The sequence below is a fragment of the Spermophilus citellus genome, assembly GCF_964194105.1.
Source record: "Spermophilus citellus genome assembly, chromosome: 9".
NCBI classification, from domain to species: Eukaryota; Metazoa; Chordata; class Mammalia; order Rodentia; family Sciuridae; genus Spermophilus; species Spermophilus citellus.
In genome coordinates this window covers 17,884,786-17,911,040 of record NC_138191.1, presented here as the reverse complement: position 1 = coordinate 17,911,040, position 26,255 = coordinate 17,884,786, and the positions used below count along the sequence as shown (strand labels likewise).

The 26,255-nt window shown below is 39.7% G+C and overlaps 1 protein-coding gene across 2 annotated transcripts in view; it reads right to left on the bottom strand.

Annotated features, from left to right (window-relative positions):
* The window catches only part of VTCN1 (V-set domain containing T cell activation inhibitor 1), a gene marked incomplete at both ends in the record, with an annotated part of 68,853 nt that overhangs the window by 7,607 nt on the left and 34,991 nt on the right, over positions 1-26,255 (bottom strand). For both annotated transcript variants that reach the window (XM_081307971.1, XM_081307972.1), the window contains one exon: positions 10,293-10,357. In XM_081307971.1, coding sequence (XP_081164097.1) covers positions 10,293-10,357 — 65 coding nt within the window. The remainder of the gene's footprint in view (positions 1-10,292; positions 10,358-26,255) is intronic.

The following is a 26,255-nucleotide window of genomic DNA, read 5'->3' as shown; positions in this document are numbered from 1 at the left end:
AGGAGGCAAAGATCAATACCAAGGGAAGCCTTGGAACTTCTACAGCCAAACCCTTTATTACTAAAAGCCAAGCAGAGATTTCTGTGATAAATGAAAAATATAGAACAGGAAAGGCATTTTTTAAAAAGGGAGATGAGAACGTAAAGAATAGGAAGACAATAATTTTAATATCTACACCAGATCTGCCATACCCAATAGCTTTTGTAATACCAATCAACCCATTGAGAGGCGGTAAGAGGAAAATCCATTGAATTTGGGGTTTGAAGATTCTCATTCAAGTCTCATTACCATTTGAACATCAAGTCTGGCTTTGATACTTAATAATAAGTCATGTAGGCCCTCTGATTCTCAGAAAAATGGAGGTAATTATATCTTTCTCACCTACCTTAAGGAGTTCTTATGAGGATCAAATAAAATGGATGTGAACTTGATTTGCAAACCATAACTGTACATATAAATTATTATTATTTTTAGTCAACCAGAAGTGGCACAAAGTGAAACCTCATATTAGTTAAATGTGTCTAGTAATTCTGAAGAAGACTACATTCTAAAGTGCTGGTACTTATACCCAACTAGGTTGAGATTATAGTGTTAGCTATGGCATAATGAGTCAACTTAATTCAATTGATTTTTGGTAAAGATAGAAGCTACCCACTCCTCTAGGAATATACCAGTAGTAGAAATACTAATTATAGTGCCAGCTATGTGTCATTGCCTCTTCACCAGTTGCCCAGCCTATAACCCACCCAGTCGGGGAAAGAACAATCAGCCCTCCTTTGTGGACTGGAGGCTGTTGAGTAAGAACACCTACAGATGTGATTTAATTTAACTGAATCTTCTTAGAGGCTCCTTCTGTGGTTTGGATGCGAAGCTTGGACTTGGAATTGTCTGACTCAAGGCCTTTGTAAAATAGACAGCAATAATGGGTGTGAGAACTGGAAAAGCTAAGCTAGATAGACTTGCATAAGAAGAATAGAGCTACTGATAGAAGAAAAATTGTAGCTATTAAAGGGAGAAGAAAAATTATAGCTAGTAAAGTGTTCATAGGCAAGGCTGGAAGAATGTTCTGGAGGCTTGAGCATGGGAGAAAGAGATTTTGGGAACAGCTGCCATGCATGACCATTCATGTGACAGATTTGGGAAAGAATCATGAAAGCCAACAATATGAAGACTTTGCTGAGTAGTATGAATACAACACACATCCGTCTCTTGCCTTAGCATTTGCTTGAACACTGCTTTTAAAAGCTTCAGTTTGCTTTTTAATTATTCCTATTTAACAGACTGAAAAGGCATCCCAGGTTGCCATGGGTCATACTATCCCTATGCACCTTCACACCCTGCACCTCTGGCACCTACAATTCAAAGTTCTTTCTTCTCCCTTGTCACTGGTTATCCATATTCTGCTTATAGTCAGACCTGTTCAGATGGCAGCCCTTTCGTAATACCTTCTTTTAGTCCATGAAGATAAAATTTTGTAACTACTTCTCATTACTCTCTCTTAACACTCATGTTTATCTTTATCATGACAGCTGTCTTCTTTACCATGTCTCTGGCCTATCTCTTGTATTAATTTGTAAGTTTTCTCAAGGGCAAAGCTATCTCAGTCTTATCTATAGGTCCTATAGCGCCTGGTGCTATGTTTCTATAGAGAAAAACAATATTTGCTGAGGGAATGAATAAATGAATAAATGAATGGGAATAAGTTGAAATCAAAGCACTATTTGAAAAAATGTATCCACTGCAAGAGTAAAGAACATTTGGCAGAATTATCACATTTAAATTCTAGGGAAATGTGAATCAGTGTAAAAGAAGGCAATAAAAATACATAGAGATTCTCAAAATCATGGAGCACGTGTAACTATGTTAGAGCAGGAGTAAATTTGATTATAGTTTATAAAGTGCCATTAAAGTGGAATTGAAAAATTACTTTTCAGAAAAAAATACACGATTAGCACAGTTTATGAAGAAAATGAAATGATAATGACATATCTTAGTTTGGTAATTGTGTTGCTGAATTAATTTTAATGTGTTGGCCTTGAGCCCACAGGTAGGGAATCCATTGAAATATCTCCTAGAGAAATTAATGATTAAAAGTAGGCAGCTGTGGAGTGCCCCTAGGGACCTGCTGCAAGTTCTATCATTTAAGGTTGCATTAATGATGTGGCAGATGGAATGAGTGTAATGTCGATTAAATCTCTCCCCCATATCAAATAAAGAGTTGGAATAAAAGCCAGTAAGAACTTTAAGAAACCTCGAGGACCTAGCCACTGCTTTGGATTCAGAAAGCAATCAATAAAAACTTTCTTGTTAAATGAATAAATGATGGTTAAAAATGAAAAAAAAAATGAAATTCAATATGCAAGCAACATGTGTATATTCTTACAAAAAAGAAGTCTGTATTCAGACTTGAAAACAAAAATTAGCTAAGGAACTTTATGCAGTTTGGCCTGATAAGTTTCTGCAGGCCCATGGGTCACCAGAGGCTCTTATGTGATTTGGTTCGCCAAAGGACAAAAGGGTCCTATGGAGATGGGTTATAGGTTGCTAAGTATTGATATAAAATTCCGTTAAGTGAGCATAGATTTAAAGTATGTCATTTCCCTCTAAAATTGCATCAAACCTCTTTAAGAAGTGGAAGGCAGCTAACTGTTAAAAATGAATTATCCCGCTCATGAAGGGTAATTATTCTGCTCTAGTCTGTGTGAAGAAAGGGCGGGAGCCATTAAAGTGGAGCAAGCTGACATCTGAGCATTTTGGTTTTCACAGGAGTTCAGTTCTATTCAATTGATCCTTCACTGGTAACAGGAATATCTTGGAAAGTAGGAGAACAGGTAACCCAGAATTTCTGTAAAGAAGCAATGATTCTGGGGTACCCTGCAACACAGGATAAAACCTGGGAAATAGACTGTCCTTTAACAAGGCTCAGTAAGACGAACTATGTTCCAATAACATAGAGAATATGCAAGAAGCCCTCAGCAGATGGTCACTCCGCCTCTGCTGAAACTCAGCCATCCAAAGGGGCACCACAGTACATGGCTTACAGGTGGAAACACAAAGTTCAAGCCTGCACCAGTGCTTTCCAGGTGTAGCACCCACTCCTGCCAAAGAAGAGTTGAGACTGGAAATAGCAGTTGCTCATGTTAGAAGAAACTAGAAAGGATACTGGACCAGACCCAACAAAGGAAAAATGTTGGTATTATGGTTTAGATAGGAGGTATTCCCCCAAAAGCTCACGTGTGAGACAATGCAAGAAAGTTTAGAGATGAACTCATTGGGTTATAAAAGGTTTAACCTAATAAGTGCATCAATCCCTTGATATGGATTTTTAACTGAGTGGTAACTGAAGGCAGGTAGGGTGTGGCTGGAGGAAGTGGGTCATTGGGAGCATGTCTTTGGGGCTTATATTTTGTCCTTGTTGAGTTGAGTCTCCTTCCCTCTACCCCCTCTCTTCTTTTCTTTCTCTCTCTGCTTCTTGGTGGTCATGTACTAACCTGCTTTCCTTCACCACACTCTCCCAACATGGTGCCTGCCTCCTCTTGAGTTCTGAGGAAGGGAGCTGGCTATGTACCTCTGAAACTATGAGCCCCTAAATAAACTTTTCCTCCTCTAATTGTTCTTGTTAGGTCTTTTGGTCACAGCAGCAAAAAAAGCTGACTCAAATCGTAGGGAAGCAGTCGAGTGTGGTAACTGAGAGCAAGACATGGGCATCAGGCTGTCTGGGTTGAAGTCCCAGCTCTGCCACTTATTAGATATATGACCTTGGACACGTTTTCTAACCTCTTTCTTCCATAATTGTTTCATCTGTAAATTAAGGATGCTCTCTGAGGACTAAATTATACAAAAATGCAAGTAAAGTACTTAATATAGAAGCTCAACTTGCCATGTTAAACCTTATATCATTGCTATCAATAGCCATTAACTATAATCACTTGAAAAGATAACAGATCAGAGCCCCAGAAAGTTATGAAAGGAATGTTTTAGCAAATTCTTTATTTACTGTGACTCATTTTAAGCCATTGGGGGTAAGAATGATTATTATACCCGTTTTATGAATAAGGATAAGGCTTTGTGAGGTTAAATGATTTGACTAATTTCCTGTATCTAGCAGTAGGTAGTAGAGCCAAGGTCAAACCAGTTTTGCGTGGCACTAAGACTGAGTTCTTTCTACCACATATTATTGAAAACCAGAGCAAGATGAAATATGTAGAGGGCCAACCCATCAAAAGATATTCCTATTTCATTGATTCTTAATGGGGTTGTCGGGGAGGAACTCTAGATAGAGCAACCAGGAGGGAGGGAAAGGGAGAAGGCATGGGGGTAGGAAAGACAGCGGAATGAGATGGACATCATTACCCTAAGTACATGTATGAAGACACGAATGGTGTGAATCTACTTTGTATACAACCAGAGATAGGAAAATTTGTGCTCTGTAGGTGTAATATAAATTGTAATGCATTCTGCTGCCATATATAACAAATTACAATAAAAAGAAAAAGAAAAAAAAAAAGATATTTCTATTTCACTTAAAAATAAAATCAATAGGGCTGGGAATGTAGCTCAGTGGTAGAGTAATAACCTAGCCTACACGAGTTCTGGGTTCAGTCCCCAAAACTACAATCAATCAATCAAAAAATAATAATTAAAAACCATAAAGTAAATGTAAGGAAGGCCAAATAGTTTCCAAATAATTTGTTATGCACACACTGGCTTAGGAGAAAGTGCACTGTGGCTTCCTGCCTTAACTTCCCCAGCTTCAAAGGAGGCCTGCCCTGGTGTGATGAGGAAATTGTACAGTTCCTAGAAGTTGTTATATAAATGTATTAATAATAGCAAACTTTTATGAATAGCATTAATGGTGTCAATATAAATAACAATGGCAACCATTTATCATACACATGTCAGGTGCTTTATAGGCACTCTCATTTAGTTCTCCCAATAACCTTATCTACTTTACCAGTAAGGAAACTGGTTCTAGAAAGTTACATCCAAAAGGACTCATAGTTGTCAGACCAGAGATTGGTACCTCACTGACTCTCAAACTTTTCCACTCCACAAAGCTGCTCAGAGTCACCAGTGAGTGAGTGGTAGCACAGGGACTAGGCTAAATGTGGCCAGGAGCCTTTCCACTATTATCTCCTTCCTTCTCCAGGGGTGATCCACAATGACTGTCCTCTAATCAGGGAGCTCCTCAACCTCCCTTCCAAACAATTCACCTTGAATGCATTTTACGTTTTATGGGGTGGGGTCCATCCTCAGAGTGGAGATTATCATTGGTATGCAGTATCAGGTAAAAGTGTGAGTTCTGGAAGCAAACAACCCAAACCTGAAACACAGCCTACTTTCTAGCTGCATGTGACTTTGCATAGGTTTATTATTTGGATATATTAATAACATTTACCTCCTATTTTTGTGAATACAAAATAATAGTAAATCAAATAATACATGTAAGTTATTTAGTACACAAAGGAAGATGCACAAAGGAAGGGTTCAAAAGATATTATCATTATCATCGACTTAATGTTATTTGCTTAATTTCAATGTGTTTTATATTAAACCAATTAACATTTTATTGAATTCATTTAAAGTGTGAAAGTATGATGTTCACTGGTAAAGGTTATGGCCCTTTTAATACAGGCAACTGAAAAAAAATCCAACTAAGTAGTATTAAACTAATAATGGCTCATATTATCCAAAATAATCAGCTTTCACCTTGTGAAATTGGTGGTAGTAGAATTTTAATATTGTTGGCGATGCACTACCAGATACACTATAATTTCTTTATATTCATTTCTCTACGACATCCATCCATTCATTCATCCATTTATTTTAAATATCCTTAAGGATTCAACTCTGCATTCAAGAAACTGAGCTCAGTATTTGAGGGTTGTTATCAGTAATATATCTATGCAGCAGGAAAAGATGTAAGTAGCATAGGTATTGACTGATTCAGGAAAGCCATTTGCCCTGTGAAAATTCTTGCTAGGGTAGCCATAGCTACTAACAACAAAGATAAATAACTCTATGAGGGTTCTGATGCCAAACTAGTTAGCCCTTGGCTCGAGAAGGTTTAGTCACCAAGGTAAGGAATGACAAATGTTAGGGTTTTAATTCAAGTTGATGAATAAGATCAGGGATGGGTGAATTATATTTGGGAGAAGTAAAGCTTTAATGAGGGAGGTAAAATGTATCTTAGCATTAATATGTTTAAAAGTTACTCTCAAATATTTGCTTTATGAGTCAACATTTTATTTCCTTATAAAGAACATATATCTTGGGGCTGGGGTTGTGGCTCAGTGGTAGAGCGCTCGCCTCGCACGTGAGAGATCCTGGGTTTGATCCTCAGCACCGCATAAAAATAAATAAACAAAATAAAGATATTGTGTCCATGTATAACTAAAAAATTTTAAAAAACATTTGTTGATTGGGTTATTTGTTATCTTATTGTCTAGTTTTTTGAGTTCTTTGTATACTCTGGATATTAGGGCTCTATCTGAAGTGTGAGGCGTAAAAATTAGTTCCCAGGATGTAGGCTCCCTATTTACCTCTCTTATTGTTTCTTTTGCTGAAAAAAAACTTTTAAGTTTAATTAAGTCCCATTTGTTGATTCTAGACAATAAGATAACAAATAACCCAATCAACAAATGGGCCAAGGACCTGAACAGACACTTCTCAGAGGAGGATATACAATCAATCAACAATTACATGAAAAAATGCTCTCCATCTCTAGCAGTCAGAGAAATGCAAATCAAAACCACCCTAAGATACCATCTCACTCCAGTAAGATTGGCAACCACTATGAATTCAAACAACAACAAGTGCTGGCGAGGATGTGGAGAAAAGGGTACACTTGTACATTGCTGGTGGGACTGCAAATTGGTGCGGCCAATTTGGAAAGCAGTTTGGAGATTCATGGGAAAGCTGGGAATGGAACCACCATTTGACCCTGCTATTGCCCTTCTCGGACTATTCCCTGAAGACCTTAAAAGAGCATGCTACAGGGACACTGCCACATCGATGTTCATAGCAGCACAATTCACAATAGCTAGACTGTGGAACCAACCTAGATGCCCTTCAATAGACGAATGGATAAAAAAAATGTGGCATCTATACACAATGGAGTACTATGCAGCAATAAAAAATGACAAAATCATAGAATTTTCAGGGAAATGGATGGCATTAGAGCAGATTATGCTTAGTGAAGCTAGCCAAACCCTAAAAAACAGATACCAAATGTCTTCTTTGATATAATGAGAGCAAGTATGAACAGAGCAGGGAGGAAGAGTAGGAAGAAAAGAGTAACATTAAACAGAGACTTGAGATGGGAGGGAAAGGGAGAGAAAAGGGAAATTGCATGGAAATGAAGGGAGACACTCATTGCTAAACAAAATTACATATAAGAGGTTGTGAGGGGAATGGGAAAATAAACAAAGAGAGAAATGAATTACAGTAGATTGGGTAGAGAGAGAAGATGGGAGGGGAGGGGAGGGGGGATAGTAGGGGATAGGAAAGGTAGCAGAATACAACAGTCACTAATATGGCATTATGTAAAATTGTGGATGTGTAACTGACGTGATTCTGCAATCTGCATTTGGGGTAAAATTGGGAGTTCATAACCCATGTCAATCTAATGTATGAAATATAATATGTCAAGAGCTTTGTAATGTTGTGAACAACCAATAAAAAAAATGTAAAAAAAAAAAAAAGAAAGAGACATGATCAGGTTGAAATATTAAAAAAAAAAAAAATTTTAAAAAACATATATTTATGTGTATATACATGTTTATACAAATTTGTTTATATGTAATATAGGTATATAATATAAGTATCATACATACATATAAAACTCCACACATTGTAACTGTACACCCTAAAGAATTATGACTTCATTCCACATAACTACCATCCACACCAAGAAACAGAATTTTGCTACCCTCCTAGCAGTTCCCTCATGCCCCCCCCCAATGTCCTATCCTTTCACTTTTCCCCAGAGGTAATAACCATTATGCTATCTTTTAAAAGCAGAGATTCATTTGCTTGTTTTTGAATTTTACATGCATGGAATCACGTAGAGTTAGTCTTTTTGTGCTCTCTGTCACTCAACATTATGTTTCTCATATGAGAATGTACTCAGTCTCTCTAGTCACCAGGAAACAGAAATTAAGACGGCAAGATTCCACAATACACAGTGTTGGGGAGAACATGAGCTTAGGATGTCTCATAAGCTTCTGGCTAAAAGTAAATTGGTAAATCACTTTGGAAAAGTGAATGGCACTATCTACTAAAAGCTATTTACTGGCTTTTTGAACATGCCTTTTTATGAAGTGCTTATTTTAATATATTAGAAAAAATTAAGACAGCCAAAATAAAGTAAGGATGATATTAATAAAGATAAAAAGACAAGATTAGAAAATCAGGAAAACAAATTAAAAAATTTATGAATAAACACAAAACTAGTTCTTTACCACTATAAGCTAATTATACCTGTAATCTCAACAACTTAGTTTAAGAAGGAGCTGGGAAAGAGACCAAGATTAGGAATTCGGAATAGATAAAAAGATAAAATAACATAAAATAAAGAAAAATGAATTGCTAAGGATTACAGACAGTCTGACTTAGAATGATTCAACTTTTGATTTTTAGACTTCATTCAAATAAACATTCAATAGAAATTATACTCCAAATTTTGAGTTTTTCCTCTTTTCCTGGGCTAGTGATAAATAGGATGCTATTCCGTCATGATGCTGGGCACCAGCAATGAGAACAGCTTCCAGTTGGCCACATGAGGGCCACAGCTGGTAGTCTACAGTGTGCTATGTTGCTAAGCTATACCGTTTAATAGGTTAGGTGTATTAAATGATTTTTCCAACTTATAATACTTTCAACTTATAAAAAGTCTCTTGAGCTGTAACCCCATCATAAGTTAGGGAACATCTCTAGTAGAATGAAACAGATTAGCAGGTTTGGAAATGGATCTATGCACATATGGATACTTGCTTTATGACACTATCGGCATTGAAGAGAAGTCAGGAAAGGACCATTTTCAATAAATGGTGCTGAATCTCACTAGATAGACAGAAAGAGAAATTGAATCTTGTACCATAAAATTAATTCTAAATGGTCCCTAGTTATAAATTTAAAAGGCAAAACAGCAAATCTTTCACAATTTAACCCAGAAGAAAATTTTCATGACCCTGGGATAAGCAAAAAATACCTTAAACAGATGACCAAAATCTCTTAAGTTTGATAAAGGAAAAGACTGATAAATTGAGTTAAAATTGAGAACTTTTTTTCTGTTGAAAGATTATTCAGAGAGTGAGAGAGCAAGTCAGATTAGAAAAGATTTGGTAATACATGTAGTTGATTTGCAATCAGAATATGTAAAGAATTTCTACAAATCAACAAAGAGTGATATTCAATTAAAGTGAAAAAAAGACAAAATAAAATTTTTTGATGATAAAGAAATTGGAGAAGTGTCCTAATATCTTTTCTGGGAAAACACGCATATAGCAAGTTTTCTCAGTTTAGGCCTTTTGACCACTATTTAGAGGCCACACGACTCTGAAGGAGATTAACAGAGGGGAAATGTGCTGGAACTATACAAACTAGTTGTGAAGGGACAGCTTTGGTCACAAAGTTACAATAAATGTGTTGGCTAAGGTCAAGTGGTTTATGGGAAATAGAGCAAATAAGTTGCATCAGAGAAGACAGCTGCTGGCCTAATCCCCTCAGCATTTCAGTGAGACGGCCTGCATAGAGGAGGAAAGAGGAATCTTCCTACAATGGAAACCCTTTAACTGCTCTTGGAAACTAACCATCCATGCCACCATGACATCTACTTCCTACATGGTACAGTAGTTGTGACCAGTTTTCTTTTTATCTAAGACTCCCCTATACAAAGACTTGGTATTCTATAACACTGCGGCCAAAGCTGCATTGCAAGGAAATCATCTACCCAGGTCCACCACTGACAGACTGGCTCAGATGTGGCACTTTTCCCATGATCCCAGAATGACATCTTCAGCACTGACTGGTAGGAGGACTGCTGATAACCCTACTGTTTGATTCTCTCATCTAAACACTGACTGGGCATTATTTCTCCATGCTAACAATGAGGAAACTAAGGCACGAGGAGTTAATTAAGTAAGGTGAAAAGAACCACAATAAGAGAAGAACAAGTGCTCTGCTCACAAGTTTCTGTGTCTAAGCCCTGTGTTTCTTTCCACACTATCACACTGAGCGATTAGTTTAATAGTGAGGGTGAATGGATCATAGTAATGCAAGAAATCACGTACCTGAAATACCAAAGCCAATGATGAGTGCAATTGCTCCAGCCAGAATAATGATGATGCTAATAATGCTGTGGAAAGAAAGGGAAGCAGGAAATTACTTCTTCATTCCATTTGACAAGCCGCTTCGTGATGTGATACACATCTGTCATGTGCAAGATGTGCTACATAAGGTATCCCAAGGTTTTAGTCCTCGTAAGCCCCTTCCCAGAGATAGGTACCTTAGAAAGGAATCAGCAATTCCATCCCCATCCCCCTGGCTCCATGGGATAAATTAGAGAAGTTCTCTTTGTATTTGACAGGGTCATCTTACTTTCCTATTTCAGACTTCTAAGACTGTTGGAGTACGACTGACAGTAACCTCCCTGTGATGTCTAGTGCCACTCGGGAGGAGTTGGTCTCATACTGGTTGCATATAGTCAATTTGCAATCAGAATATGTAAAGAATTTTAAAAATAAGCCATTAATCTGCCTTAGCCTCACTGCCCACTTCTTCCTGTCTTTTATGTGTCTTGTTTCTTTCTGTAGACTTTAAACTCTACTAAGGGTAATGGTCATGTCTTCTCCACTTTGTACCCACTCACATCTAGTTCACTGCATCCTTTAGGTCCTCAGTGGTATTTGCTCTCTCTTGTTAAAAAAAAAAAAAGTAATACATATTTACAACAGAAAGCTTAGAAAGCTTTAAATAATCAAAAGCTTATAAATAATCAAAAATAGAACAATGAAATCACCCGAAATTCCATCATCCAGACACAACCAACCACTGTTAACTTTTTGATATATACCTGAAAGTTTTTAAGTTACAGGTTAGCAAATGACACTTGGGAAATAAAATAAACCAGTGAGGAAGTACTGCTTACATCCACAGTGTGCTAGAATCACATGGTAGATGTGTCATTCCAAGCACCATTTTTAGCTTCTATCATTTATCCATGCAATAACCTTACGAGGTAAACAAATTTATCATCTCCATTTTATAGATGAGGAAGTGACATGGGGAGATTAAGCATCTTCCCTAAAGCCACACGCTTAGCAACTGGCAGAGCTCAGATTAGAGTATCTCCCAAATCTGCACTCAGCTACTTCCTACACAGTTCCCGAAAGGTGGGGCTCACAGATGAGGGGTGCCCCTCCTTTCTGCCTAGGGGAACCCATGTTCCAGGAGGGTCCAGCTTTAGCTGGTGAGAGTGACTCAGGCAGAGCAGAAGGTCAAAGTGGGTGTGTTGGCAAAGCCATTTCTGAGAAGTCCGCCCATTGCTGCCTACCCTGATGTGTGCTTCCTCAAGCGTCTATCCCCAGTCACACTGCTGGCCATTCACATACTCCCCACACCCACACTGGGCTTACTCAATAGGCAAGACAAAAGAAAGACACAGGGTGGCAAAGAATGATGCCATAGAGAAAGGAAGCATGGGGCATTTTACTTTCTTCCCTGAATAAGCTCATTGTACCCAGCTCCCCTTGGCTCCAGAGTGGGCCCACCAGGAAGAAACAAGAGACTTACAAGAAACAACTTGAGTAAACAGTTTCACTGGAGGCCAAGCCCTCATGAGGTGCACCCATACGGGCAGCAAGTAGAGCTCTTACTAATAAGACCATCTGCTAAACTGCTTCCAAAAGGAGACCACATGGGGCCACTTCCCCTCCCTCTGCCTCAGTGCAGCCTCAGTCTCACACGGCTCCAGGTGTGAGAACAGCTGGACAAACTCATAGCAAGAGGCAATATGTATGGTTCTCCCTGACACCTGAGCCGACAGCAGCTTTGCATTTGTGACACAGGGTTTTCACTTACTTTGGTGAATTACTTCATTTCCCTGGGACTGTTTCATCTGTAAAATGAAGATGGAAGAAATTCCTGCTTTGTGTCCTATAAAAGTGTTATGTTTTACATGGATCCCCTCCAAATTCATATGTTGAAGTCCTAACCTCTAGAGCCACAGAATATGACTACAGTTTTATATATATATATATAAATAAAAGTGGTCATTGCAGATACAATTAAGATGAAGTAAATCAGGAGTAGAATAGGCCCCTAATACAATATGACTGGTGTCCTTATAAAATGGGAAAATTTAGCTGGGCATCATGGTGCGGGCCTATAGTCCCAGCTACTGAGGAGTCTGAAGTAGGAGGATCTCTTTTTCTCAGGGGTTCAAGGCCAGCCTGGGCCACATAGTCAGACCCCATCTCAAAAATAAATAAACTTTAAAATTAAAAAGGAGAAATTTGAACACAGATACATATGCACCAAGGAAGAAAAACATGTGAAGTTGAAAGCAGAGATGTATAAGCCAAGGAACACCAAAGACGGACCAGATTCTTTTTTACAGATCCCAGAGGGAGCTAACCCTGCAGACATGTTAATTTTGGACATCCAGCCACCAGAGCTGAGAGACAATACATTCCTTCTGTGTAAGCCACACAGTTTGTGGTGCTTCGTTATAAGTTTAGTTTGCTAGGGAGCAAACTAAAACTAAAAGGGTTGCTTTGAGAGCAGATGAAACATTGAATATTATATAATTCATAAGGGGCTCCTCATGTATTACTTTATACTATAAATATTTTTACCTGTAGCTACTTCAATTAAGTTCAGTATTAAAATTCTGTTTTATTCATTATTAAAATTTGAAGGAGAGGGCTAGACAGTGGACACTGGACAGATCTATCTGGATGCTCACCAAGAGGAGGAGGACAGTGGAGCTCAAGAGTCTCAGTCTAAGCAGCTGGCCCATCCCCACCGCCCTCAGGCCCACATGTCCCTGCTGTCAACCCAGAACCCTGCCATCAGTTAGTCAGCTTTCTATCTGAGCAAGAATAACCTTGAGGTTCGTTCTGAACTTGTATTCCCTTGGGAAACAGTTTAACCTCCAGAGACTCAGAAAGAGCAGCAGGAACTATCAGAGCAGCCAAATGAAATAATTCCTGTCTGTTGCTTATTAATTTTTTAAAAATATGAATAAAATATTTCACATGAGGTGTTCTGACGTTGGTGTTTGGTCCTTACCTTCCCAGAATAGTTTTCCTTATACAGGACATTTTTAAGGCAGAACTCTGTCTTCTAACCACTGCCCTGGAATCCACAGTGCACTGTTGTCAGGCACTTACAGAAGGGCACAAATAAAAACCAATGGTTTCTTGGGAGGACTTGCTCATTTGGTAAACATTTGTTAAGTACTTACAGTGTGAAAGATAGGGTGCTGGGCAATGTGGAGGAACTATAGAGATGAAGTAAACAAAGTCCCTGCCTTCAAGGAACTTCTGATTAAGTCGAGGTCACACACACACACACACACACACACACACACACACACACACCTTTTTAATGATAAGAGGAAAATGTAAGCAGGTCTTCAGTTTAGAGAGGATCAAATTGCCACAGGAATTAGAGGGAGGTAGGAACTACCCAAACCTGGGGGAAACAGGGAGAATCAAATGTATTTCCCTGAAAAAAAAAATGCATTTTGAACAAACAAAAGGTGAAGAGAAAGAGTTTATTCAGAAATGCATTTTGCTAACGCATGCTACTATACACTCTTTGTCAGAGGCAGAAACACAAAGAAAAGGTGGTGTTTCTACCTCATGAGCAGTGTCAGGACCTAACAGGCACACTTTGGTGCCCTGGGCTGGAAAGTTCTTTCAGAGGCTGCAGAATTCAGAGCCTCCCAGGTGAAGAGCCATCTTTGCAGCCTGGAATTCTGCCCAACACATCCAGGCTGCCCAAATGTGGCCTTGTTCAGTGCCTTTACATGTTTTTGTTTCACCTGGTGCTGCCTCTGAAGCACTTTGAAAGCCATTGGTCACTTGTTAAATGCACATCATATGCATTCTTGGAAGCTCCCAGTCTGGAAAATCACATAATTAAGGTGTGAGGATTTATGGATAAAAGAATAGGGTTAAGGATGACCACTCAACACCTGTGTGACTTTATAATTGGCCTACCAACACAAACAGTAATTGGTATCTTGGAAACCAAGGCAGGCAGCTCAGTAGGACCAGAAGCTGCTTCAGAGAATATTAAAAATGCACAAAAAATAATAAGATGGACACTCAGACTTTGGCTGCTGGGAGCCAGTGGGGTTGCTGTGAAGATGGGCATAGGTAAGTGCAACCCGGGACATGCAAGGCTGGGATGTGCTTCTCTGAAGAGGGAGCCCCAAGTGCAGACATTCATTTAAAATTAAAGGGGAAAAAATCAAACTGGAAGCCATGCTGAGGCTTTCCCACTGAAGTTGTTACTCATCTCTGCTATTTTAGCTCTCCTTGCCTTGGGAAAAAAAAAAAACACATGTGAACCAGCACAATTTCCATGATACACTGTCATTGTTCCCCTATCTTGCAATTACAAATGAGCTAACTGGTGCTTTATGAACACATATTACAGCAGACATCAAGGAATAATCTAGAATCCTATCTCTGTAAGGACTGAATTTCAGAGGTCCAGACAAAAGCCAACTCTTCCTGGGTATGTTCTGCATACCAATGTTCTGTGTACGGTGTCTTGTTTAATCTTTTCAAAAAACCTAGTAGGTAAGTACTACTACCATTACCTTTATTATTTATTTATTTCTGTTGTTCCTTCTTTATTGGTGCATTATAATTAAACATAATACTGGAATATGTTATTATGTATTTGTGTATACATACAATATAACAATATAATTTGGGTTTTATGCTCGAGGAAACTGAGGCTTATGATAAGTAATAGATGAAGCTCTCACAGCTATGGTTGAGTTAGACTTCAAGCCCAGAGAGTCTGGCATAAGAGCTTGCACTTTAGCTATGTGCCATAAGTCTAGAAATTCTAAAGTCCCAGGTGGCAAGCAGTCACATGTTTGGAAGGCTCCCTTTATCCCCACCCCTGCATATCTCCTTTACCTGCATTCCTGAAAACAAGGGCTTTGGGGATCTGCTACATAGCATATAGAGCCCTCAATCTGGAAAACACAAATGTTTTTTGTTCTATTCAAATATTAACAGTTTCTATGCTCTTGAGTTTCTGTTTCCTTCTCAAGTACTGACAGATACTATGTCTTTTATAGGTCATTGGTTTAACTCTACTTGCACAATTGATAAGTGTTTAAAACTCTGAAAACCAGATTAAGTTAGCAAACATAATTAATCTGAATAAATCCACTTTTAAATTACCATATCAAGTATTTGAGTAAATCAGGCTATAGCAAACATATTACTTTGCTCATAACTAATGAAGTGACTAGGGTTATAAAGAATGCTGAAGTTGAAGACAGCTATTTCAGGGTATCCAAAAGTGTCTTTTTTTCTCCTTCCCCCACTGAGGGAAAAAAGGAATTATAGACAGCCCTCCATCTCCATGGGTTCTACAGCCTTGAATTTAAACAACTGAAGATAGAAAATACTCAGGAAAAAAAAAAAACTGCATCTGTACTGAACATGTGCCGACTTATTTGCTTGTCATCCTTTCTTCTCCACACAGTATGACAACTATTTACGTAGTGTTTATATTGTGTTAGGTAGATAAGTGATCTAGAGATGCTATAAAGTATGTAGGAGGATGTGCGCAGGTTATATGCAAACACTGCACATTTTATAGAAGAGACGAGCTCCTGCAGATTTTGATATCTGAGATGTGGGAGGGTTTTTTGGAAGCTGTCCTCGGATACTGAGGAACAATATATTTTAAAACACTACATGGAATAAAGAATCAAGCTTCAAAGTAAAATCAACCATTTTCTAGATATTGATTAATATTGGTTTCAGGCTTCTGAGAAGCTGTGATTGCTGTTTACTCAAGTTTCAATTTATTTTTTTAATTCTCCTGAATAATGCAGGGTATAGAGCTTGTTTAGTTAGGTTTGGAAAAAGGATTTTGGGGAATCGCTTATTTTAAAAGAATTGCCTGTTGTTGAATATCAAATCAAAGCATCCTCTATTCTTTCCAGCTGCTCCAAGAATTGTGACACCATCTTGTAGAGTCCTCCAAAGCACAGGTCCCAGGATCACATCATGACCTGGGTCCCAGGATCACAAAACCTGGGAGAAATGGTCAGTGAATAGATTTCATCTGGCATGCTCACTACCATTTGAATGATTAGTAGTGGTGGCCTGGAATATTGTGCTGGAAGAGATTGCAACGCGGCCTCTGGGCAAGCAGGGAAGAGTGCCAGCACTGATGGATGTTTTCTAAATGGGCATATGGGCCCCATGTACATCATCTCTGGGTCAGCAACAGCACATGAAAGGGGGTTTCAACTGATTCTAAACTAAAAATCTGCCGAATCTTAGGCTAATTTAGCAGAAATGTAATGACCGTATAATGGCAGTACTAGCTGACGCTTCTCTATGCATATTTTTATCCCACACATTAAGAACACTGATGCTTAGTTAGGACAGGGCTTCCCAACCTTGGCACTATGGACTATTCAGGCTGAATAATTCTTTGTTGTTGGGGGCTATCCTGTGCATTGTAGGGTTTTTACAGCTTCCCTGGCCTCTACCTTCTAGATGCAGGTCTCACCCCTGCTCCTGCTGTGACAGCCAAAAAGTTTTTCTAGACATGTGGCCCTGGTTGAAAACCGCTGATCTAGAAGAAGTAAGAACAAGGTGGTGATGTGATTAGAAGACATGTCTTTTGAAGAACAGTTGAAGGAACTGGGGCGATTTAATTTAAAGGAGCCTAAATATAGCAAGGCTCATTTCAATATTTGAAAGGTGCCATATGGGCCTGTTCTCCATCTCTCTGGAAGAAACAAAGCCACTGAGTGGAAAGTTCTAGGAGGTTAGATTTAGATTCAATATACAGAGGAATTTTGCAACACAACTCTTGGTGCTGGCCTGAGATTGCTGAGTTCCCCATCACTGAATATACATGTACAAACAAGGGCTGGAAACCTCTTAACCTTCTCCTGCTTAGGGTAGCAAGGAGTGTCGGCCACCAGATAAAAGACTGGGACAATTTTGAAGCCTCCTTTCAAATAGTTGGATGACTGTAATCTGACATTTCCTGGTATTTTCTCTGGCCTTGCCATTGCTATCATTGCATATTCTAAAAATTTTTCCTGAAAATTTTGTGAATAATAAAACAATGATAGCTGATATTTACCAAGTGTGTGGCCTCATTGATCTTATTTAATCCCCATAATTCCATGAAATAGATTCTATTATCTTTGTTTTCTAGATGAGGAAGCTGAGGACCAATGGCTAGTAACTCCCTGAGGACTCATCCTGGGGAAATCAGAGCAGGATTAACGTAAGGTCTGAGTTGCCATCATCATCGGTCTTGGTTATTTTACTGTATTTACATATCCCACATTTTATAAATCTCAGGGTTCAAATCTGTTGTGAGGCTTGTGTTTTAAACAGTTGTAACCAATGGAAGGACAGCATGCACAGTTTTACACAGATTGAAAAAATACATCTCCCCTAAGAGGTGTCTTTTATCTGAGACTCTGAAAGGAAAACTGGGAGTGTCAGGTGGAAGATTCCAGAATATTCATAAACAGATACCTGTCCCCAAAACAATATTTGAGTTGGGAGCAATGTCATCCTTTTTTATTAGTCAGCCTGCTCTATTTATAACTGTCCCCTGATTGCCATGATGCAGGCATTAGCATTTCATCATCCTGTGCACACCGTTTTCCACCGGCACTAGCAGAGCCAGACAAAAGTCAATACAAGGTTGATTACTAGTCCTTTTCCTAATCAGACCTGTATTTCCTGTTCCTCCTTATTCTCACTGCCGAGAAAGAAAAAAGAAAGAAAAGAAAACATCTCCAGAAGATTCCCTCAGCAATATAACCGGTCCCATTGTGTTTAATAACAAGCACACTTCAGACCTTTCATGACCCTCCCACGAAGTGCTTGTACTGTTAGAGAAGGCAGGTATTCCTGTCTGTGTGGTTTAAACTGAAACAGCCTCCTGCTTGTAGGTTTTCCAAACTGGAGCTTAGGAAAGATGACCAGGGGGGCCACTGCAGCTGGGTGAGGTTTGGCTGCTAACGAACATTTCCCTTTCATGGTTGACTGTAGTTGTGCTGTTGCTGTTCTGTTGGCTCACAACCCCCCTCTGCCTCATCTGGCATCACCTTGCTCTCCTCACCTCTCATTCCTCTGATCAGCCATAGACGAGAGCAAGAGCGCTGCTCGGAGGTGGCCTGGCCATTTCTGGAATGGATGGAACGAGGAGAAGATGCTGATGTTCCTCTCCCAGATCAGCTAGCTCCTCAGAGAGCCTGACACCCTTTTCCTAATGGCTGTTTGATGGGGGCAGGGAACTTGGGCATCTGGGCTGTGCTGCAAATATTCTCTACCTGAATCCACATTTAACACAGGGCTGCTGTGAGCATCCAAAGCTACAGACTATGCTTTCTAAAGTTTAAATATTAGTTGTTATTTTTAAATCATAAAGTTAATTCTTATTGTTATCCCTTCTCCCTGCCTTCCAATTTAAATGACTCCCGATAGTTTAAAAAAGTTCAAACTGAACTAGAGTTTCAGACCATCTTAAAACGCCACAAGCTATTTTCTTAATCCTTGTCCTCTTCTGGAAACCTGTGTTCTCACCAAACTGATTTGTTCATTGTCTCTTATTGCTCTCTGCCTAGAACACCCTTCTGCCTCCTCTTGGGTTATCAAAAGTGGGACCCCTCAAATCCTGGCCTCGCTTATCACCAGCCTCAGATGCCTTCCCCTGAAGGCCAGCCCAGAGCTTCTCTCTCATCTCTTTGCTTCAGGTATTTAAGGGAGCGGGGCAGAAGGTGGACCTCAGAAGGTTGAGCCTGTGAGAAGGGAGGAGGGCAAGGGCCAACACTAGGGATTTGGGGCTGGAAATGGGAGGGAGGAGGTGGACAGGACAAGCTCCCTCTGGGAAGAATGTGGCTCCATTTAGCCCATCCTCCTCATCAGTCCCTGTGGCTGTAAGTCCCTGTGATCTGGGTCTCAGGAAGATGGGTGGCCAACCGAGCCACTGATCGATAATCTAGATTACCTTTGCAACACCCTAAAGCCACAATGACTCTTTTGACCTTTCACTCTTTTTCTTGCCTTTAGGAAACCCAGCCCTGTCACTGAGGAGACTTAGAGAAGTACTTGGGCCGGCTGCATCTCAGAAAGCCTAGCCCTGGGATCAGTTTGCTGTTTATTCATTAATAAAGCTAGAAACAAGCTCATCTGTCACCCTCAGAGCTCTTCTCTGACACCTATCTTAGGTGGTCTCCTTCCTCTATGTTATGAAATGGGGCCTGGCATCATATTTGTATGCTCTAAGGCTTCTACCATTCACTCTTTTTTTTTTTTAATTTTTTATTGATTATTTAAAGCATTACAGAGCTCATGATATATCATCTTTCATACATTAGACTCAAATTGTGTTTTGAACTCCCATTTTCACCCCAAATACAGATTGCAGAATCACATCTGTTACACATTCACACCTTTACATAATGCCATATTAGTGTCTGTTGTATTCTGCTACCTTTCCTAACCCCTACTATCACCCCTCCCCTCCCCTCCCCTCCCATCTTCCCTCTCTATCTCCCCTGCTGTTGTTCAATTCTCTCCCTTTTTTTCCTTCCCCCTTGCCCCTCATAGCCTCTTGTAATTTTATGTATCCTTGAAGGTCTCCTACCATTTCCATATGCTTTCCCTTCTCTCTCCGTTTCTCTCCCCCCATTCGTCTTTGTTATCTGTAGTCTTTTCCACATGCTCTTCCTTCCTGTTCTGTTCTTAGTTGTTCTCTTTATATCAAAGCAGACATTTGGCATTTGTTTTTTAGGGCTTGGCTAGCTTCACTTAGCATAATCTGCTCTAATGCCATCCATTTCCCTGCAAATTCTATGATTTTGTCATTTCTTAGTGCTGCATAATATTCCATTGTGTATAGATGCCACATTTTCTTTATCCATTCATCTATTGAGGGGCATCTAGGTTGGTTCCACAGTCTAGCTATTGTGAATTGTGCCGCTATAATCATTGATGCAGCCGTATCCCTATAGTGCGCTCTTTTAAGGTCCTCAGGGAATAGTCCGAGAAGTGCAATAGCTGGGTCAAATGGTGGTTCCATTCCCAGCTTTCCCAGGAATCTCCATACTGCTTTCCAAATTGGCCTCACCATTTTGCAGCCCCACCAGCAGTGTACAAGTGTACCTTTTTCCCCACATCCCCGCCAACACTTGTTGTTGTTTGACTTCATAATGGCTGCCAATCTTACTGGAGTGAGATGGTATCTTAGGGTGGTTTTGATTTGCATTTCTCTGATTGCTAGAGATGGTGAGCATTTTTTCATGAACTTGTTGATTGATTGTATGTCCTCCTCTGAGAAGTGTCTGTTGAGGTCCTTGGCCCATTTGTTAATTGGGTTATTTGTTATCTTATTATTTAATTTTTTGAGTTCTTTGTACATTCTGGATATTAGGGCTCTATCAGAGGTGTGGGGGGTAAAGATTTGTTCCCAGGATGTAGGCTCTCTATTTACCTCTTTTATTGTTTCTCTTGCTGAGAAAAAACTTTTTAGTTTAAGTAAGTCCCATTTGTTTATTCTGGTTGTTAACTCTTGGGCTATGGGTGTCCTATTAAGGAATTTGGAGCCCGACCCCACAATTTGTAGATCGTAGCCAACTTTTTCTTCTATCAGACGCAGTGTCTCTGATTTGATATCTAGCTCCCTGATCCATTTTGAGTTAATTTTTGTGGATGGCGAGAGAAAGGGATTCAATTTCATTTTGTTGCATATGGATTTCCAATTTTCCCAGCACCATTTGTTGAAGATGCTATCCTTCCTCCATTGCATGCTTTTAGCCCCTTTATCAAATATAAGATAGTTGTAACTTTGTGGATTAGTCTCTGTGTCTTCTATTCTGTACCATTGGTCCACCCGCCTGTTTTGGTACCAGTACCATGCTGTTTTTGTTACTATTGCTTTGTAGTACAGTTTGACCTCTGGTATCGCTATACCTCCAGATTCACACTTCCTGCTTAGAATTGCTTTTGCTATTCTGGGTCTTTTGTTTTTCCATATGAATTTCATGATTGCTTTGTCTATTTCTACAAGAAATGCCGTTGGTATTTTGATTGGCATCGCATTAAACCTATAGAGAACTTTGGGTAATATCGCCATTTTGATGATGTTAGTTCTGCCTATCCATGAACAGGGTACATTTTTCCATCTTCTGAGATCTTCTTCTATCTCTCTCTTTAGGGTTCTGTAGTTTTCATTGTATAAATCTTTCACCTCTTTTGTTAGGTTGATACCCAAGTATCTTATTTTCTTTGAGGATATTGTGAATGGAGTGGTTTTCCTTATTTCCATTTCAGAAGTTTTGTTGCTGATATATAGGAATGCCTTTGATTTATGCGTGTTGATTTTATAACCTGCCACTTTGCTGAATTCATTTATTAACTCTAGCAGCTTCTTTGTAGACTCTTTTGGGTCTGTTAAGTATATTATCATGTCATCCGCAAATAGCGATAGTTTAATTTCTTCTTTTCCTATTTTTATGCCTTTAATTTCTTTTGTCTGTCTAATTGCTCTGGCTAGTACTTCGAGAACTAAATTGAATAGAAGTGGTGATAGAGGGCATCCCTGTCTTGTTCCAGATTTTAGAGGGAATGCCTTCAATTTTTCTCCATTCAGAATGATGCTAGCCTGAGGCTTAGCATAGATAGCTTTTACAATGTTGAGGTAAGTTCCTGTTATCCCTAGTTTTTCTAGTGTTTTGAACATAAAGGGATGCTGTACTTTGTCAAATGCTTTTTCTGCATCCATCGAGATGATCATGTGGTTCTTGTCTTTAAGTCTATTGATGTGGTGGATAGCATTTATTGATTTCCGTATATTGAACCATCCTTGCATCCCAGGAATGAATCCTACTTGATCATGGTGCACAAGTTTTCTGATATGTTTTTGTATTCGATTCGCCAGAATTTTATTGAGAATTTTTGCATCCAAGTTCATTAGAGATATTGGTCTGTAGTTTTCTTTCTTTGAAGTATCTTTGTCTGGTTTTGGGATCAAAGTGATGTTGGCCTCATAGAATGAATTTGGAAGAGCTCCTTCTTTTTCTATTTCTTGAAATAGCTTGAAAAGTATTGGTATTAATTCTTCTTTGAAGGTTTTGTAGAACTCCGCTGTATACCCATCTGGTCCAGGGCTTTTCTTAGTTGGTAGTCTTTTGATGGCTTCTTCTATTTCTTCTTTTGTTATTGGTCTGTTTAAATTGTGTGTGTCTTCCTGTCTCAATCTGGGCAATTCATATGCCTTAAGAAATTTATCGATATCTTCGTTATCTTCTATTTTATTAGAATATAGGGTTTCAAAATACTTTCTAATTATCTTCTGTATTTCTGTAGTGTCTGTTGTGATATTGCCTTTTTCATCCCGTATGTTAGTAATTTGAGTTCTCTCTCTTCTTCTTTTCGTTAGCGTGGCTAAGGGCTTGTCTATCTTATTTATTTTTTCAAAGAACCAACTTTTAGTTTTATCTATTTTTTCAATGGTTTCTTTTGTTTCAATTTCATTGATTTCTGCTCTAATTTTAATTATTTCTTGTCTTCTACTACATTTACTGTTGTTTTGCTCTTCCTTTTCTAGATTTTTGAGGTGTTGTGTGAGTTCATTTATTTGTTGGTTTTTTCTTTTTTTGAGGTAAGAACTCCAAGAAATGAATTTCCCTCTTAAAACTGCTTTCATTGTGTCCCATAAATTCCGGTATGTTGTGTCTGTGTTATCATTTGACTCTAAGAATTTTTTCATCTCCTCCTTTATGTCTTCTATAACCCATTGATCATTCAATAACATATTGTTCATTTTCCATGTGATGTAGGATTTTTCCTTCCTTCTCTTATCATTGATTTCCAATTTCATTCCATTATGGTCAGATATGGTGCATGGTATTATCTCCACGCCTTTATATTTACTAAGAGTTGTCTTATGGCATAATATATGGTCTATCTTTGAGTAGGATCCATGTGCTGCTGAGAAGAACGTGTATCCACTTGATGATGGTTGATATATTCTATATATGTCGGTTAAGTCTAGATTATTGATTGTGCTGTTGAGTTTTATAGTTTCTTTATTCAGTTTTTGTCTAGAGGATCTGTCTAATGGCGAGAGCGGTGTGTTGAAGTCACCCATAATTATTGTGTTGTGGTCTATTTGACTCTTGAACTTGAGGAGAGTTTGTTTTATGAACGTTGCAGCTCCATTGTTGGGTGCATACAAATTGATGATTGTTATGTCTTGTTGGTGGATGGTTCCTTTTAACAGTATATAGTGACCTTCTTTGTCCTTCTTGATTAACTTAGGTTTGAAGTTGATTTTATTCGATATGAGTATGGCCACTCCTGCTTGCTTCCGAGGGCCATGTGAGTGGTATGATTTTTCCCAACCTTTTACCTTCAGCCTGTGTATGTCTTTTCCTATCATATGAGTCTCTTGAAGGCAGCATATTGTTGGATTTGTTTTTTTGATCCAGTTTACTAGCCTATGTCTCTTGATTGGTGAGTTTAGGCCATTAACATTTAAGGTTACAATTGAGATATGATTTGTATTTCCAGTCATGCTTCTTTATTTATTTATTTTAGTTTGGTTAGTTTTGCTTTTTGGTTATTTTCCTCCCCCTTTACTGAGATACTTCCTGCTGTTAGTTTTGGGCACTATTTTTCACATCCTCTTCTTGTAGTGTTTTGTTCAAAATGCTTTGCAGAGCTGGTTTTCTTGCTGCAAATTCTTTTAGCTTTTGTTTATCGTGAAAGATTTTAATTTCATTGTCAAATTTGAAGCTCAATTTTGCTGGATATAGTATTCTTGGTTGGAATCCATTATTTTTCAGCGTTTGAAATACGTTATTCCAGGATCTTCTCGCTTTCAAAGTTTGTGATGAGAAATCTGTCGTTAACCTAATTGGTTTACCCCTGAAAGTAATCTGCCTCTTTTCTCTCGTAGCTTTTAATATTCTCTCCTTGTTCTGTACGTTGGCTATCTTCATAATTATATGTCTTGGGGTTGGTCTATTATGGTTTTGAATGTTTGGGGTCCTGTAGGCTTCCAGGATTTGGCAATCCATTCCAACTTTCATCTCTGGGAAGTTTTCTAGAATTATTTCATTTAATATGCTGTCCATTCCTTTGGTTTGAATCTCTGTGCCTTCTTCTATCCCTATGACTCTCAGATTTGGTTTTTTTATGACATCCCATATCTCTTGAATAGATTGCTCGTGGGAATTAAGCATCTTTTCTGTGTTGACTATATTCTTTTCAAGTTGATAAACTTTGTCTTCATTATCTGATGTTCTGACTTCTACTTGATCAAGTCTATTTGTAATATTCTCGTTTGAGTTTTTAATTTGGTTTATAGTTTCCTGGAATTCTAGGATTATTGTTTGATTTTTTTTTTAATATCTCTATCTCCTGGTAGAGCTCGTTCTTTGCCATTTGAATTTGTTTGTTTAATTCATTTTCAAAATATATTTTTATTTCTTGGACTTGCTGTCTCATGTCTTCTCTAATATTCCTTTCCATTCGAGTTAGGTATGCCTTGAGTTCTTTCCCTATACCTGTTTCTGAAGTTTCTATGTCCTCCTGTAGAATTGAGTAGTCTTGCATTGTTTGTAATCCTTTTTTCCCTTGTTTTCTCATGTTGTCCACGTTACTTTCCAGCTCTTTTTGATTGTCGTGTTTCTGCTCTCCTCTATAGATTTGTTTTGTTTCTGTATTACTCTGATGTCTCTCCTTTGTGTTGTTGAAGTATGACTGCTAACGTGGATTCCGCTGGGAAGGAATTCCGACGTTCGAGCTCCAGTGACGACACTACTCTGCTATGACGGGCCCCAGTCTCCTTGCTGGGGTGCCCTAATGGGGGGGTGTGACTGGACTGTCTCTGTGTGGTTTCAGCTCCCGGTCGTGGCAGGCGGGTAGACTCCAGCCGCCCAGTATCACAGGCCGCGGGCAGGTGATCCGTCACCAACGGGAGGGCGTTCTCCTACCGCCAAGTTACGCGGGCAGTGGGTGAACTGTCGCCGGTGGGCCTGCAGTTTACAGCTGCCCAGTCGCGAGGGCCTTGCCTCTAGGCTCCTGGTTTCTCCTGCTAGCCTTGGTTTCTCCTGCTAGACCAGATTTCCCCTCAGTGATGATTCTCGGCAGTTCAAACTGTACTCTGTGCCTGTTTTGTTGTTGCAATCTGTCGGACAGTGGCGGTGGATACTTCAGCTGTCCAAGATGGTGGCCGCTGGTTACCTTAGTGGAGTGTCCCTTGTGGGGGGTGGGGCTGTACCGCTTCCGTCCCCGCCAACAATCCCGAACTCAGCCCGGGGGTCAGTGCGGGCTTGGGTTTAGCTGGTGGGATACCACCGTGTCGCAGCCACTTAATTCCCTGCTGACTATTTAACCCGTTCTCTGGGGCACCACGCCTTCTGTAGCCTCGGGGCAGGCCGCGCGAATCAGACAGCCTGGATCTCCGGGGTCACACCGTTGGCTTTTGGGATCCCCAGCACTCTATGGTTTTGATTTTTTCTGCTTGCCCCTCCCCAGCGCTGGCTAGACAGGTTTTGTTTTGGCCGCTGATGGGAGGGGGGGGGTTGAGGGTCAGGTGCCTCTAGCTCTCCTTTAGTCTTTATGCAGGCTCACTCTGATAGTCCCTCCCCCTGAAAGTCTAGGAGAGATTTTAAGCGAAATCCCCCTATGTATGGGGGCTGAGCTGGGTGACACACACCTGTTTGTTGTTGCAATCTGTCGGTGAGTGGCGGTGGTTACTTCCGCTGTCCAAGATGGTGGCCGCTGGTTACCTTAGTGGAGTGTCCCTTGTGGGGGGTGGGGCTGTACCGCTTCCGTCCCCGCCAACAATCCCGAACTCAGCCCGGGGGTCAGTGCGGGCTTGGGCTTGGCTGGTGGGATACCACCGTGTCGCAGTCACTTAATTCCCTGCTGACTATTTAACCCCTTCTCTGGGGCGCCACGCCTTCTGTAGCCTCGGGGCAGGCTGCGCGAATCAGACAGCCT